Genomic DNA, 14,891 nt, shown 5'->3' with positions numbered 1-14,891 from the left:
AGCAGCTCCAAGGGGTCCCAAAGGAGATGGTGAAGGAAGCAAGAGCCTCAGAGTTGGAGCTCGCATGTCGGACAAGCCACGCAACAAGGAGGCACACAGGGGTTGAAGTGTTAGGATACAAGCTTTGGGCTGCTTTCCCTTTTTGGGGGGAAAACCCAGAAACTGTTAAATATCAACACCAGGCTCCAAAAGCAGCCAGAATGGGCACTGCAGGGGCTGGGACCGGACCCTCCCCAGGATGCTCTGTATTAGCGACCCCTCTCAAGAGCCCCTCCATGTCAGGGACAGACAGACATGGGCACAGACACGGGCACAGACACGTACCCACATCTCCCAGCTGTGGTTCAGACCCCGGCAGGGGAACTGCCGGGAAGCGACGGGTGCCTGGGACGGGCTCCCGGGGAGGGGGTCCCGGCTGGCGTGGGCAGGGAGGGACGCACAGGACGATCCACCCTCAGCATTAACCTGATGGAAACGGCACCACGACCGCGTTACGGCTGTGAAGAGAGGAAAGCGCCCAAATACAACACGTAACATCCACCACGTAAAACGCAGGAAGGGCCTCATGAAGGGCACTTAGTGATGAAATGGTCTGTCCTGCATCCCAAAAATATTCAGACATTGGTAGGAGGAGGGCAGGAGGCAGTAAGGAAAGATAAAGATTTTTTTCCCCCCCATTTTACCTGCTGTTATCTGCATCCCACGGAGCCCTCTCAGCCACGCCACCACTGGCCTGCAGAGGCGCGATGCTCCCTGCGGGAATCTCTGCCCCGTGCTCTGTGCTCAGCACATCTCCTGCTCTGCGGGTCTGTGTCTAAGTCTCAGTTCTCAGCACCCCCAGAACAATTCATTCAAAAAAAAAAAACCAACCCACTCTTGAGAGCTGTTCCGACATGTCCATAACTCTCAGGCCACCAAAAACTGAGCTGGAGCTCACACTCTCCAGCACAGACTTTTCTATTGTTTTCCTTCCCCATCACACCCTTAATTCAGAAAGTAATATTTTAGCTATTTTTTCCCCCAAATCCCATGTTTAAAACAATGCACCAGTTTGCATTTTACAGGAAAACAAAGGGATGACCAAATGGGGAGCCTTTCCCCCAGCCTCGAGCAAAGGCGGGCAGGGGAGAGCAGCGGAGGACACGGCCAGGCCAGGCGCTCCCTGATGGATGGGATCTCGACTTTGCCCACGTCAGGCTTTTAAACCTGCTCGTCACTCCTCCAGCCAGCTCAGCCTCATTTTATTCCCTTCAACAAAACAGCCTAATAACCTCATGACAGATGTGTCTGGAGGAAGAGGTTGAAAGTAAATGCTCTCAAGGAACCCGATAGCAAAGGAAACGCTGGCGAGCATCTTTCCTTAATGAACATCCCCCTGGAAATTTCTGAAAACCTGGGGATTTCTTCCTGACCCCATAAACAGCTTTGGATTCAAACAGCCCCGCTGACCTCCAGGGTTCATTGCATGAACCACTTCCACCATCTCAGCTCCTTTGAGTCCCTCTGCCGCTTGCTACTGCCAAAAGCAACGGGGGCATCAGTGACCGGGCGGTGGCTCACTCGATGGCAATACTGGAGCTGCCCTGCATGGCCCTGTCTTTTGACCTAAAACCTCTCCAAGTGCCCCAAGCCGGGGATAAACCTGCCCAACACCACCAGCGTGGTCCTTCTGGACCACAGCCACCCCCTGCACTCATTGCAGGGCTGGACTGAATACAACACCCGTACATGGCTTTTCTCCAGGTCTTTCTGGGCCCCACTGCAAAAAGGATAAAAAGGTCAAAGCCCAGACAAAAAGGGGTTCAAAAAAACCTAAGGAAGAGCTGCAAACCCACGATTTACAGCCACAGGAGACACAAGCCATCCAAAATAATGCCTCCCATGCCAGCACTGTGGCCCCGACAGGCAGTAAGGGGTAACGAGGGGCTGTGCAAGGAACCCTCACCCCAAGGGAGGGTTGGAAATGGCTCAGCACAGTTTCTGACAGCAAAATCATGAGGACTCCCAGGTCCCAGAGGCATTCCCTTCCCAATGGTGTCACCAATTTGCTTGGGGACAACCCAAGAGCTTTCCCACCCGGGGCTCTCTGCGGGATGGGATTTCCATCTCGTGCCTCTGGTTGCACAGGGATTTTGGTACCCAGCTTGTCCTACCGGCACTTTTGGCCACTACCCTGAGGTCCAGTGTGGTCTGGAGAAGGTCAAACATCCCATGAACAAGAAAGTGAGGGACTGTGACCCACAGGGTTTGTGTCGCCACTTTTGAGACCCGCTGCCATGAGCACAGTCCTCAGGGATGCCACCTCCAGTGACGCTGGCCTTCAGCTCCCCTGCTCTGTATCGCCTCTATCGCTCCTTGCACAGAGAAGAGAAAAGGACCTCAGGAAGCAAAACAACTCTCAAAAAAAGAGAAAAAGCTTAAAAATAGCCTCTCCTGCCCAGAGCCAAGAAAGGAAAGTAAACAGCCTCTGCTCCAGATGACCCTCCTCCCGGCTTCCTGCGGGGAAGCTGGCGTATTCCTTACAACAACAGGAGCCGAAGGCAGGGCAGCGTCGCGGGGCCCCACATCCCGTGCCCACCGCGCCATGCCGGGGTCCCAACGCCAGCACTCACGGGTAACGCTCCAGGTCCCCGTGGGGCTCTGGATCCACATGGCCCTGACACCCTGGACCAAGGTATCCCTGTCCTGAGCAGGGTCTGGGATGGCCATGTTACAGGTTATCCCCACTGTACTTTCCAGGGGATTTTTCGGCCCTAGCAGGGCTTCCCCAGCCCCACCAGCAGCATCCGATCTGCTGGCCGGTGTCGGAGACAGCTGGCAGGGAAAGAGGCGGAGGTGCCGAGCATCGCCCTTCCTCCTCTTCCTCTGGAGGTGCCTCTGCCACGGGTGTGAGCACAAACCGGTGTTACCGCTGACATGCGCTTCCTTTTAACCGATTCCAAACCAATTCAGGCAGCTCCAGCTCAATCTGCCATCACCAAAGGCAGCAGCTCCCCTCCCACAGCAGGGAAAGCCCCAGATCCCCTCAAACAAGATTTCCAAGTGCTTCCTTTTGGATGCAACCCCCACCCCTGCCAGCCTCTGCCTGCAACCATCGTCCCTGGCCTGGGAACCGCTTGCTGGGGTGTCACCTTGGGGACCAGACCTTTGCAAAGCTCTCGAGGCAGCTGGGTTTGGCTCAGCATCCCCAAGCCGCAGCTCCGCTCTGCAGGGCCAGCCAGGCAAGGCCAGCTTTGAAAAAACACCACTATGAATCCTGGCAGACGGGGAAGGCATGGGCTTTCCGAGACGGACCTGCTGCAGGCAGCTCTGCCCACTCTGCGCGATGGCAGCAGCTCCTAAAAACCCACAGTCTTGACCCAAACGTGGTCCCTGCCAGCCAGGCGCTTTGGGGCAAGAAATGCATGTCTTCATCCCCAGCTTGAACGCTCCCCAAGCAAGCACAGGGCCTGAAAAGTAGCAAAATATTTATGCGTCCTTCTATCCTGTGCTGCGGCGCTGGGGATGTCTGCTCGGCACGGCCACTGCGTCCTCCCGGTCACCCCACGGCCAGGCACAAGCAGGTCACACGCCACCAGTTAAAGCTGCTCTTTAGGGATCTTGCAGATTGGGAGGAAGGGGCAGAGGTCTGGTTCAAACCCCAGTAGCTCATACGACAGCCAAGATTTTTCCGGAGAAGTCACGAGCAAGTGGCACGGCTGGGGCCTCGGTTCTACACGCTCCTCTCCCAGGAGATGAGTCCCTCCCTGGGGGTCCCAGCCAGGCCAAGGGCACCCAGATGCCATGAAGGGCTCTGGCTCCTGCCCAAGGGCTCCACGTCTCCCGGTGGGAATCACTGGGGTTACACTGCATCTCATCCTGCTCCTGGCACCCCATGGGACCCACGGTGGGTCAACGAGGGAACATCTGCTCCTTCTTTCTTCCCTTTTTAAACAGAATACCCCAAGTAACAGTCAAGGGGATGCTTTATACAAGGAAACCTCTATGCATGGAGCTGGGGAGGAGACCAAAATAAACAGCGAGGGATGCTGGCTCCTCCGGGACCCGCTTCGCAACCGGAGCCTCGGGCTCCGCGGCGGCCGCAGCGCCCAACTGCTTCCCATTAAACATCCTCTGCCCCTCAAGTGGTTTCTGTAACCCAGGGGTTACGGTTGCTTGCTTGCTTAAGCAGGGAAAGCTTTTCTTGGGTTTTTCGACACATAAGAGCCTTATGGGAGTAGGGCAGCCAGGCGCCCCGTTATTTCACACGATACAATGGTACCGTTTGAGAGCGCTGACTTTCTCTAAACTGCTACCAGATGGTCACCTCCTGTTCCCGGGGAGGAAAGAGGGGGAGGCTGCAGGTCTCATCTTTCAAGGAGCTCTTGGAAACCCAACGCAGCATTAACCGCTCACGGCCCTTAAAGCTTCCCAGACCCCTGTCACCAGGCAGCAGGATGCTCATGGCGGTTTTCTGGCCCAACTCAAATGCAAAGAGCGTGTTCGCCCATGTTACCGTGGGGCCACCTGGGTTTGGCTTATCCAAACCCACCATCCGTGATGCCGCTGAATAGCTGCCACCATCCGTAATAGAGGTGGATGCATTTTAGTGAACTAAAGGCTCAGTTATAGGGACAAGCTGGATGTTCTTCATGTATCTATAGGGCATATATACACTGTATATTTAACCAAAAGCTCCTGCAGCAGGAGGGGAAGGGAGCTGCATCCTTGTTGCAGGGCCAGAGCAGGACATCTCTATCCCATCCCCAACAAGAAGGTGCTGCCAAGTGCATCAAGCCCCTCCATGGGCATCAAAAACGTGGGGCTGAGATGGGAAATTCACTGGCAGGGCGGGCAGCAAGTGATGCTACACACGTTGGCAGGGCTTTGCGAGCGCACTAACAGCTTCAAAACAGCCCAAGAAATTCAGATCCCCTCTTACACCTGGAGAAATGACGGCAGGAAACTCTAAAAGCACATTTCCCAAAGCTACCAGTCATCCAGTGTAAGAGAGAAGAGAAGTCGGGGTTGCTGGATCCCCTCTCTGTGCTTGCGCCAGGAGGTTTCACACCTTCCTTTTACCAATAAACCAAACTTGTTGCAATACATACATATAAATACATATATACAAATATAACAACAATCTGCTGTTGTCGCAGGACTCTCACACTATTCTGGGTTAGGCTACGAATGATTTATACACAAATAAATCCTTTTTCTGACTTTACAAACAGCATTCAAGAGAAGCTGCAACAGGTTTCACGGTCTGACGCAAATCGCGTGTAGACGGTAACGCTGGCAACGTGCTGTCAACAGGCAGTGCCTTCCTGAACTGCGCCAACGGTACCGAGAGCTGAGTTATGGAGGAAATTTGGGGATAAACGCAAGTTCTGGACTCTGAAGCTTCTCAAGCAGCTTTTCACTGACACGCAGTACGCTACAAAGAAAGACGGAGAGTGACACGGCAAACCCTCATTTACAAGAAATGAACAGGCAAAAGCAAAGTTGGGACTAAGAATAGAAAAAATAAAATCCACACTCAGATTAATTCCAAAATCCCAGCTTTCCAGTCCCTATAATGCAGTTCTAGAAAGGTTTTAGCTTTGATACTCCATTACACTTTGGTTTATATAACCATTGACCCTCAGCAAAATGCTTCCAGATCAGACCAGTATATTTTACATCCCTTATATTAATTTCATACTTGTACAGAAAATTACATAAAATACAGGGTATCCAGCCCAGCAGATTGCATTACTGGCTCTCTGTAGCTTTTGCCTTCAGTCTGTGCTCCAGTTTCCTTTCACAAGGGGAGGAGGAAGGAGAGAAATAAATCTTCTCTGCGCCTCCCAGGGGACTTACAGATTTGATTTGGTTCGCTAATATTTCTAAAATGCCTTCAAATTATTACCCAGAAGGCAAAAGTATGATGCAGATGGTCTCGCAGACCCTGGATCGCCCTGTGCTGTCAGCTTCGGGGCTGGCTTGGTGGGTGCCAGAGCTGGAAAGGGTGAAGAGCAAACGTGGCATCTCCAAAGGGGGTGTAGGAAGCCACAAGCACCCATACACCATCCCCACACGTCATGACTCCCAGCACCCACGCAGGGCACCTCGAGAGTGGCTCAGGTGGGCCACCAGCCTCGGTGATTCGGGGACTAGGTGATTAAATCATTAAGTGATTAAGTCTCAGTTTGAGGAGATGCTCTGATGGGTGGTGTTGCAAGATGCTGGTTAAAAAGCTACAGAAAGGGGTAAACTAGTAAGAGTGGCTGAAGGAGGGGGCCAGGAGCCATTCAGGCCCACAGCGCTGCCTGTGCCACCTGCTGATTGCCGGTGCCACTGCAGCCAGCTCTGGCATCTCTGTTGGAGGGGACACCCGGCACCGCAACGCGAGCACTTGTCCAAACGCCCTGACGGCTGGCAGAGAGCAGACCGCTGCTTCTTCCTCCTCCCTGGCAAACTAAACATGCTTTAAAAAAAAAAAAAAATCCATCCTTTTCACATTTCCCTATATTTGCGCTTCCAATAACCAGATGAAAGAAAGACTGAAGTTCCAACCCCAGTTCCTCACAGTGCTCCTTCCCTCCCAAACCAGTCCAGCAGACCAGTGCCAGCGTGATGCTGTGTTCAGACGTCCTCACCACTGACCCCTGCCGTGACCCCCTGGGTTGGGACAAGCTGGAGAGCACCCAACCCACCAGGAGCAAGGGGCCGTACAATTTTGTGATGCCTACTCAAACTGCCACCTCTACTGAGGGAAGATGGCGGCACAGACTGATGTGGTCATGGTGTCCCCTGCCCTGCAAATCCACAGGACATCGGCAGTGCCTACACCCAGGCAACAGGCTGGTACCCCACCCCAACTTGCCCTAACTTGGGTGCCAGCAACAGGGCATCTGCTGCAGCGCTGGGAGGATGCAGAGGGACGGACAGCCCTGGCACCCATGATGTCTCACCTTTCAGCATGCAAACCAGCCAAGAGCCAGCTTGGACAGACCCTCCACCCAGCTCACCACTCTGAAGGTGTCCCCAGGAGCCCCAGGACGGCTGAGCTCCATCCAGCAACCTCACAAAAGCAATCAGGGTAAAAGCCTGAGTCACAGCCATCGGGAGATAAGAGCTCTCATTAATCTCAGGGCCGCTTTTCAGAATAAGTTGAAGGTAAGAATAAACCCTTTCGTCTCCCAAGGGCTACTCCTCACCGGCCCCGTTTGAGCATCAGGGACAGGAGCGAGAAGGGCTCTCCTGCACCCGCACAGCAGTGGGTGCAAACTGCTGATGCCTCCATAAGTAAAGCAGAGAGGTGCCAAGACCAAATAATATCCTGCAGGTATGAAATGAGAGGTGGCCAGGACACAACCCTAGCTCCGTGCTGAAGGGCGTGACAGCACACCCCTGTCCCATGAAGAGTTCCCCTGATGGACCCCGATCCCCCCAGGATGGGCACATCCCCATCAGGAACCAGACTCAGACCCATCGACTCATTTCAGAGGCTTCAAACAAGCTTAACCAGGATTTAGGGTCACTTGGCTTGTTACTTCCATGTTCCACCTCTAAAGACCAAGAAGGTGCCAGAGCTCACTGCAGCAGGAGGGAGGGAGGTTAGGAGAGGGAAAGTGCCTGCATAATGGTCCTGCAGAAAGACATTGCCTTAAATATCAAGTATCAGAACTAGAAACATGAATATCTGGAGTGATTATGGGCTCTGAAGTCTCCACTATTGTCTTTGGATTTATGACAAGTCCCAGTCCAGGCTTTTGCGGCTGCTGTCTGGGTCCTGGCTCCTGGGAAAACAGGCTGAGCAGCTCCCTGCAAGGAAGGGCTGCAAAATAGAAAATAAACCAGCACCCAGATAGTGCGGCCACAGGACACCCGGCGGTGCCAGGACTCTCACTTAGCAGCAGGTTTGCTGGCATGCATTGGCCAAGAGATGTAGACACAGTCACTCCAATGCATTAGGCATGACTCAACACGTTCTAGAGATACTTCCTACACACCCCACTGCCATAAGCCATGAACAGGTGAAGAGCAAAGAGTAAAGCTGGAGAATGATTATATTTTAGGTGAGCTTCTTACTAAAGGACAGATGCTACCAAGATCTCAGAGACTGGTGAGTACTCGGAAGAGCCAGTATGGTGCACATGCTCCAAAACTTTGACTTACCTCCAGGCACCAGCAGTACGTTTGCACAGCCAAAGTAGCTGCCCTGGCCCCGGTGTAAAGACTCATCTTCTTCCTGTCCCTTCCCATCCAGCCACTTTTGAAAGGTTTCCTTAGGATTAGCACAACACCGTGCTCACTTTGCCCAAGATGGATCTCAAATGGGCAGCAAGAGCTGACCTGTACCAGCCAACACTGGAAACCCTCCACGCTGACACAGAGCCAAGGACACTCTGCTCCATGCTGCAGTGGTTGCCCGTCCCCAGGGACACGCAGCCCAGCCCTCCTTGCATAAAATGACTATAAACAACGACCTTTGGATGATCCTACATCCTAACCAGGACCAGAGGCTATCCCCAGAGCCCAGCTCACATGGACGGAGAGATCCACGTCCTGTTCTTCCCTTTCCCACTCCCTCACAACCTTTTTATTCCCAAGGAACTAAATATACATGGAGGAAGAAAAAAAAAAAAACAAACAAAAAACCAAAACAAAAAACAATACACAACTGCAAGTCTCCACTACTGAAACCAGGCAGATGCAATTTTTCCACTCTACGCATAAAAGGACAGTTCTGCTGGAGAAGATACAACTTCTGCTAGGGAAGACACAACTCCTGCCTTCGCACAAGCACCTTCCCCTGGCTCCCACCTCTCCCACCACAGCTGATTTGGCAGAAAACTCCCATCCACCCCATCCTTTTGTCTCAGGTTCAGAAACGGAGATAGAAAGAATGGAAAAGAAAGAAAACTCTCCGAAGCGCCTGTAAAGCTTGTCTTTGAGGATATCCGAGGTGACCAGCTAGCCCGGAGCAGCGCGCTACATCCATCAGCTGGGAGAGCAGCATTGGCTCCACCCACGCTGCGCTGGTGACAAAGCGTACCAGAAGAGCCTAGTCACAGTATAACTTCTTGGGACAGCCCAGGAAATCCAACAATTGACGTTCAGGAGCTTTGCTTCGCTCCTAGGGTTGAGATGAGCCCAGATATAACATGAAAGATCTTTTTTGCATTTCCTTTTCCAGGCATTGAACCTTCGCACACGTGGGACCGTTAGTCACAGACCCAGACTTCCAGCCCCATCCCGTGCGTGTAAGCCCAGGAGAGCACTCATCCCGGAGCCCATGGCAGGAGAGACCCCGAATCCAAGCGAGATGCTTCACACAAACACAAAGCACATCCCCTCTCTGAGGCTTCTCACATTGGATTGAAGCCACCTCACCCACATAACACTGCGACCATCCCTCTGGCGCGTTCCTGCTAATATTAGCAGCAGGGTTGAGTCCCAGCATCCGCAGCACGCGGGCGGCAGCTGCTCCCCACGGCAGCAGGCACGCCAGCCCCGAGCGCCCCGGGGGACGCGCCACGGCCACGTGTCCCACAGACATCCTGGGCATTTGCTCAAGTAAATTTTAAGGACAAGCCCATGAGATTCATACGCATAGAAAAGCCCACTTTCTAACGCGGCCCCCTCCAGAAAACGACCTGGCTGATGGGTTTTTTTGTCTTTAGTGACCCTTAAAACCACAACATAACTTAGCACAACTCAGTACCCTCACCGAGACAAAGTCTTTGGCTGAAATACTAGAAATACCGTATGGGGTATGTGGGGGCACGTAAGTTCCAGGAGCCCCAGGACTGCTGAGCTCCGTCCAGCAACCTCATAAAAGCAATCAGGGTAAAAGCCTGAGTCACAGCCATCGGGAGATAAGAGCTTTCTGGGGGCTCTTGCGGGGGGAAGGTGTCCAATAGAGGGGAAGAACAAAAAAACAATAAAAACCCAGAGAAACCTTCCTATCAGCATCGATGTGTCCTGGCAGGGCTGGAGGGTCCCTGCCCTCAGTGCCCAGCTCCGTGCGGCGCACGACCAGCCCGACCGCAGCACTGCCAAGGCTCACCCAGCCCGCGTTCCCTGAGGGAGCTGAGCTATGGGGAACGGGGAAATCAGGGATTAACGACCATCAATGAAGGCTGTCTCGCGGTTTCTGTCAGAGCGAAGCTGCAAGCCTGTGTCCCCCCAGGACACCACACTGAACCCCTCGGCACCCCCCTGCTGCTCCACACACTTACAGCCCCGCTCGGCATCCACCATCACTGGCAGCTTGCACCCGGCTCTGACATTTTGTGTCTCAACATTAGGAGGAAATGAATCTGGTGTTGACTGACAGCACTGGCACAGGCGAGGAGTGCTCAGCGTCGCCGCTGCCAGCTCACCATCAGCGACTGCCAGCAGAAATGTGCCTCGGTTACCCCCGGGACTCTGCTCAGCAGCAGCCACATCCCACCGGGGAGAGGAGCCAGAGTAGATCTGTCCTCTCTTACTACCATGTGTGCACAGTGCCATAAATCCTTAGCAGGAGGACGAGTACCACGTTGTGGAGTTATCTCTGGGCATCATCACAACCAACCAAAGCCGCGAGCAGGAGCATCTGCCCCTCTGCAGTCGAACATCGTGGACACCAATGCTCTCATATCACCCAACCCGAACAGGATCAGGATGGTTTGGGGTTTGCACAACGTTAACGTGCCGCACCAGCACCCCACCACCTGGGTTGATTTACTGCTATAGGTTCCCTTTCCCACCGCTCAGGGCTCCGTGTCTGAGACTCCGGGGAGCTGAGTGACCCACAGCCCCCTCCGAGCTTGGAAAGCACTGCCACAACCACGGCCGAACCAGCCACACTTCTGAAAACCTGCCAAAATCTATAAACCCAGGAGCAGAACTACTATGCTCTATAAATCCCGGCGAACCACAGACCTAAGAATGCTCTCCCCCGTTACAGATGAGGAAGCTCTTGCCAGTCAAATAAGCAGGATCAATGCCCTCCCCGCGGGACCTGCTGGCTCGGCGCGAGGTGGGCACAGGCACTGCTGCCTGGATGCAGCCATCCCCATTGCATCATGGGGCATAAGCAAGAACGCGCTCTGCTGTGCCGTATTTCCTTCTCCCACGTTGCTTTGACTTGGAAACTAAACTGGAATTGAGTACGTTGTACTTCTTCCCCCTCCCAAAGGGCCCATGTATCCTCCTCGGGCTGATGGAGGCTGGCAGCTCCCACGCCGGCGACCCACAGCCACCCTGCAACTCCCTGCCCTCTGCAACCCAGCAGGTACAAGAAACCTGTTGGTCCTACAGCAGGGAGGGATGCTGCGAGGAAAGCAGGCAGGAACAGGCAGGGTGACTCGAGAGGGCAGGCAGCGTGTGACCGGCAAGAACAAAGAGGGCTCTGGCTGCCGGGTGATCTGGTGTTTCTGCTCCGTGGTATTTTTGGCTGATCTTTCCTGCTTGGCTACGGGCTGCCCGGGGCTGAGATACCCACCCAGCAGACACCAACACTGCATCTCCTGCCCTACAGGCTAGGAATTAATTGCCTTGTTCTTGGGAAGCTGCTATGCAACCCAGAAAACTAATTAAATTGTGAAACAGTAGCCCGGATCCCTGCTCAAGGGCAAGGCCAGACCTTTTGGCTGCAGATGCGGAGAGCTTTCCCCAGCCTCTCCCTCTGCGCAAGCACAACTATAAAGCTCTCCATGGACTGAAAAAAAAAACAAAAAAAAAAAAATCGCAGTGCGGAGCGGCTCAGTGCCACCAAGAAGCACACACAGCCCGAACAAGCAGCCCCGGGGCTCACAGCAGAGCCTTTATCATACCCAAGTAGGGAATTACTCATTCTTCAGAGATTTAAATGCAATTGGGGCAGCCGAGAGGAAAGGCTGTAATTACATCAGCGCTCGGGAGCCCTGCGGTGGGGCAGCTCAAGGGTCCCCAAAGGACAGTCACAAAGGCGCTGTTGAACCCCGAGTGCCAAACTGATGGTGTCTTCATGTCACTGTCTGTGTCCCAACTCTCATTAGTCCCAGTCTTCCTATGGGACGTGACTTCCCTCAGCCTCCTGCTAAGCCATCCACCCCCAACTTTAGCTGAAGAAAGCCCAAGGGCTGGAAAAAAGAGAACGTGGCTAAACCTTAGGACGAGGGCTGCAGCGTCCCCAGCTCTGCCACCCGTTTCCTGCCTGACCTGGAAGAAGAACCCTTGCGCTCTCAGCTTCCTCAGCTACCCAGCAGGAAAAACACCACCGCGCTCCTTCCCAAGGCAAGGCTGGATTCACCAGGAGGCGGTGAAATCGTCCCAGCCTATAGCTATACACGCACGGCCCCCGGATAAGCTTCCACCCCGGCCCCCAGATCTCCACTATTTCTCGGTTGGGTTTTTTTGTTGGTTTGTTTGTGGGTTGTTTTTTTTTTTTTTCTAGAAACCGCTGCACTGAAAGCTCAGTTTGGATCGCTGCCAGGATGCAAGAGTGCGTAGGGACGGAGCTGCTCTTCCAAAACTCCTCTCAGGAAGATGAGCTCCCCTGAGCCGATCTCTCAACGCCTGCTTCAGACGAACCCCCCCGCACACACCCCTCTTCTGCCTGTCTTTAACTCCCCTACCCATCTGGCAGCAGCACGCTTCTCCGCTGGCTTATTTTCTTGCCTGAAAAAGCCAACATGCTGGGCAAGAGCCACAGACACCCGGGGAGAAGGCATCCCCGTCTGCACGCCAAGGGGACTGCAAGGAGATACTCCATCGGAGAGCGAGGCAACGCCATCGGGCAATTGGAGCTCTGCCATGGGACAACTGCAACGCTTTCTAGGGCAGGCAGCTCCCACTATGGACATATTTGAAACTTGGGTTCGTTATCCCCCCCTCCCAGCTACTCCAGGGCTGCGTTTGCATCCAAAATCTGGGAGTCGACAGAAGGGCCAGTGCCTGGGGTTTCATAAACTTTTAGTCGCGTCAGGCGTGGGTTTGGTTTTTTTTCTTTTTCAGCTAAAAATCTACATAAACCGACTCAGGAAAGGCAAAACATCCCGTAAGATCCTGCCTTAGCGGATAACAGCCGGACGTAACACTGCTCCGAACAAAAGACACCGCAGCCCGGCGGCGGCACCGACACCCGCCGGCTGCCGGGGGATGCGGGCTGGCCACCGGCCACCCCCAGCCACCCCGCTCCCCTTCCAGCCCTGCCCACCCGGGGGCTGCCACCCGCGGCGGGGACCCCTGGGAAGCGGCGGAGAAAGGCGGGGGGCAACCGGCCCCCGGGATGGGGGCGGGGGATGATCAGCCCCGTTCCACCGCGACCCCCCACCCGGCGCGGTGCTTGCGGGAGGGGGGGGGGGGGGAGGCGGGCGGCTCCGCACTGCCCAGCGGGGCAACTTTTTCCGCAGTTTAACCCAAAAAGCAGCGTCGTCCTCCCCCCCCCCGCCGCCTCACCACCACCCACCTTCGAAGTCGGAGATGATGCCCTCCAGGTGGGCGTTGACGGCCGGGTCGGCCATGGCCCCCCGACTCTGCGGGCGGGTGCGCCGAGCCGCCGCCGCCGCCGCCTCCTGCGGCCCCGAATGAATGGCGGAGGGCGAGCGGCTGCGGCCGCCCCCCGCCCCGGCGGGCAGCCTGCCATGCCGCCCGGCCCGGCCCGGCCCGGCCCAGCCCAGCCCGGCCCGGCCCCCCTCGCCGCCCACTGGCTGCTCCCCACGCCCGTCACGCCGCCCTCCCCCCCCCCGCACCGCCCCGGGAGGGGTGGAAGAGGCACCCGCGACACCCGCCCCCGGGGCAAACAGCATCGTGCAGGGCCAGGTTTGTCCCGCATCCCGCCCCCCAGCCTGAAACCCGCGCCCGGTGTCTCCTACATCTCGCACCCAGGGATGCCCCACGAAGGGACGGCACCAGCCGGGAGACGTGGGTCACGCCAACGTTGCTCTCAAACACCGATAACCCCTTTGATTTTCCATTTTGCCCTTGTTTGGAAAAGCGCAACTCCCTCCACCCTCCTCTATTTTTCTACTTTCTCAAAATCAAACCAGAGCAGCGCTAACCCGTCGCTGACAAATCCAAGCCACTTCTGCAGACAGCTCTGGAAAAACACCACCGAGGCTGCAAAACCTGCCATAAACCCCAGCGTGGATCTGGGCACGGCTGGTGCTGAGCCCCACGCTGCCACAGCTCGCTCCTCTCCTCTCTGCCCAGCAAGACAAGTGCCACCTCCAGCCATCGACACCAAGACCCTTCCCTGGCACTGCCGCCTTCCCTCCACCTCTCCCACCCTCTGGGACTGTGCATCTCTCTGCTCCTTATCTGATGTTTCTCCCTTCCCATGTTGATTCAGATCCTGCCCTCCTGACCCTCTTTTTTTATCCTCCCCGCCCTCTGTTTTAGCAGCATCACTTAAAAGCGATGATACCCACACTGAAATGTGTCCAGGCACATCAACAGGAAATGGAGAATTAATGGGCTGGGGTTTTAGTCCACTTTGGGCGAACCATAAAGAAAAATTATGCAAAACGGTAGTACTGTTACCGTCTATTACTGCGGAAAGTGCATGCTTCATCACTTATGTCACACTTTTAATTTTACACTTCCAAAGTCTGCAATTACCACAGACTCCCCAAGAGTGTACACGAACAAGAAAATGAAACCAACAGCACCGCTTTCCCAGACCGAAGTTCCAGGTTTTCCACAGTGTTAGTAGCTTGCGGTTTTAATCCAAGGAAAGGCATTACTTTAAAACATAAGAACTGCTTAGTCTTGAGAACACACCTTTAGAGTAGAAGTATGGTATTTTGAGGTAGATACAGTGGTTTTCCTCCCTTTTCACAGACAGCAGCGCTCAGCGCTTGTCCTCCGAGCGATACCAGAAACCAGCATACCACAGCAGTGCAGAGAGGAACGGGCTTTGCACCTCTGGGCGATCGCAATATGGAAACGTCAGT

At 54.7% G+C, this 14,891-nt stretch overlaps 2 protein-coding genes across 4 annotated transcripts in view; both read right to left on the bottom strand.

Moving 5' to 3' along the window:
• CD7 (CD7 molecule) overlaps positions 1 to 14,891 on the bottom strand; it is a 214,967-nt gene that overhangs the window by 94,789 nt on the left and 105,287 nt on the right. The gene's annotated exons all lie outside the window — the stretch shown is intronic.
• The window catches only part of SEPTIN9 (septin 9), a 143,377-nt gene that overhangs the window by 62,675 nt on the left and 65,811 nt on the right, over positions 1 to 14,891 (bottom strand). The window contains exon 1 of one of the 3 annotated variants that reach the window (XM_054221502.1): positions 13,406 to 13,587. The exons of the other annotated variants lie outside the window; for them this stretch is intronic. Within the exon in view, the coding sequence (XP_054077477.1) occupies positions 13,406 to 13,460 (55 nt within the window). The 5' untranslated portion in view covers positions 13,461 to 13,587. Of the gene's footprint in view, positions 1 to 13,405; positions 13,588 to 14,891 lie in introns of those variants that run through there. 3 annotated transcript variants of the gene reach the window in all.

This window comes from Rissa tridactyla, chromosome 15 (genome assembly GCF_028500815.1).
Source record: "Rissa tridactyla isolate bRisTri1 chromosome 15, bRisTri1.patW.cur.20221130, whole genome shotgun sequence".
Lineage (NCBI taxonomy): Eukaryota > Metazoa > Chordata > Aves > Charadriiformes > Laridae > Rissa > Rissa tridactyla.
This window is presented reverse-complemented; position numbering and strand designations above follow the sequence as displayed.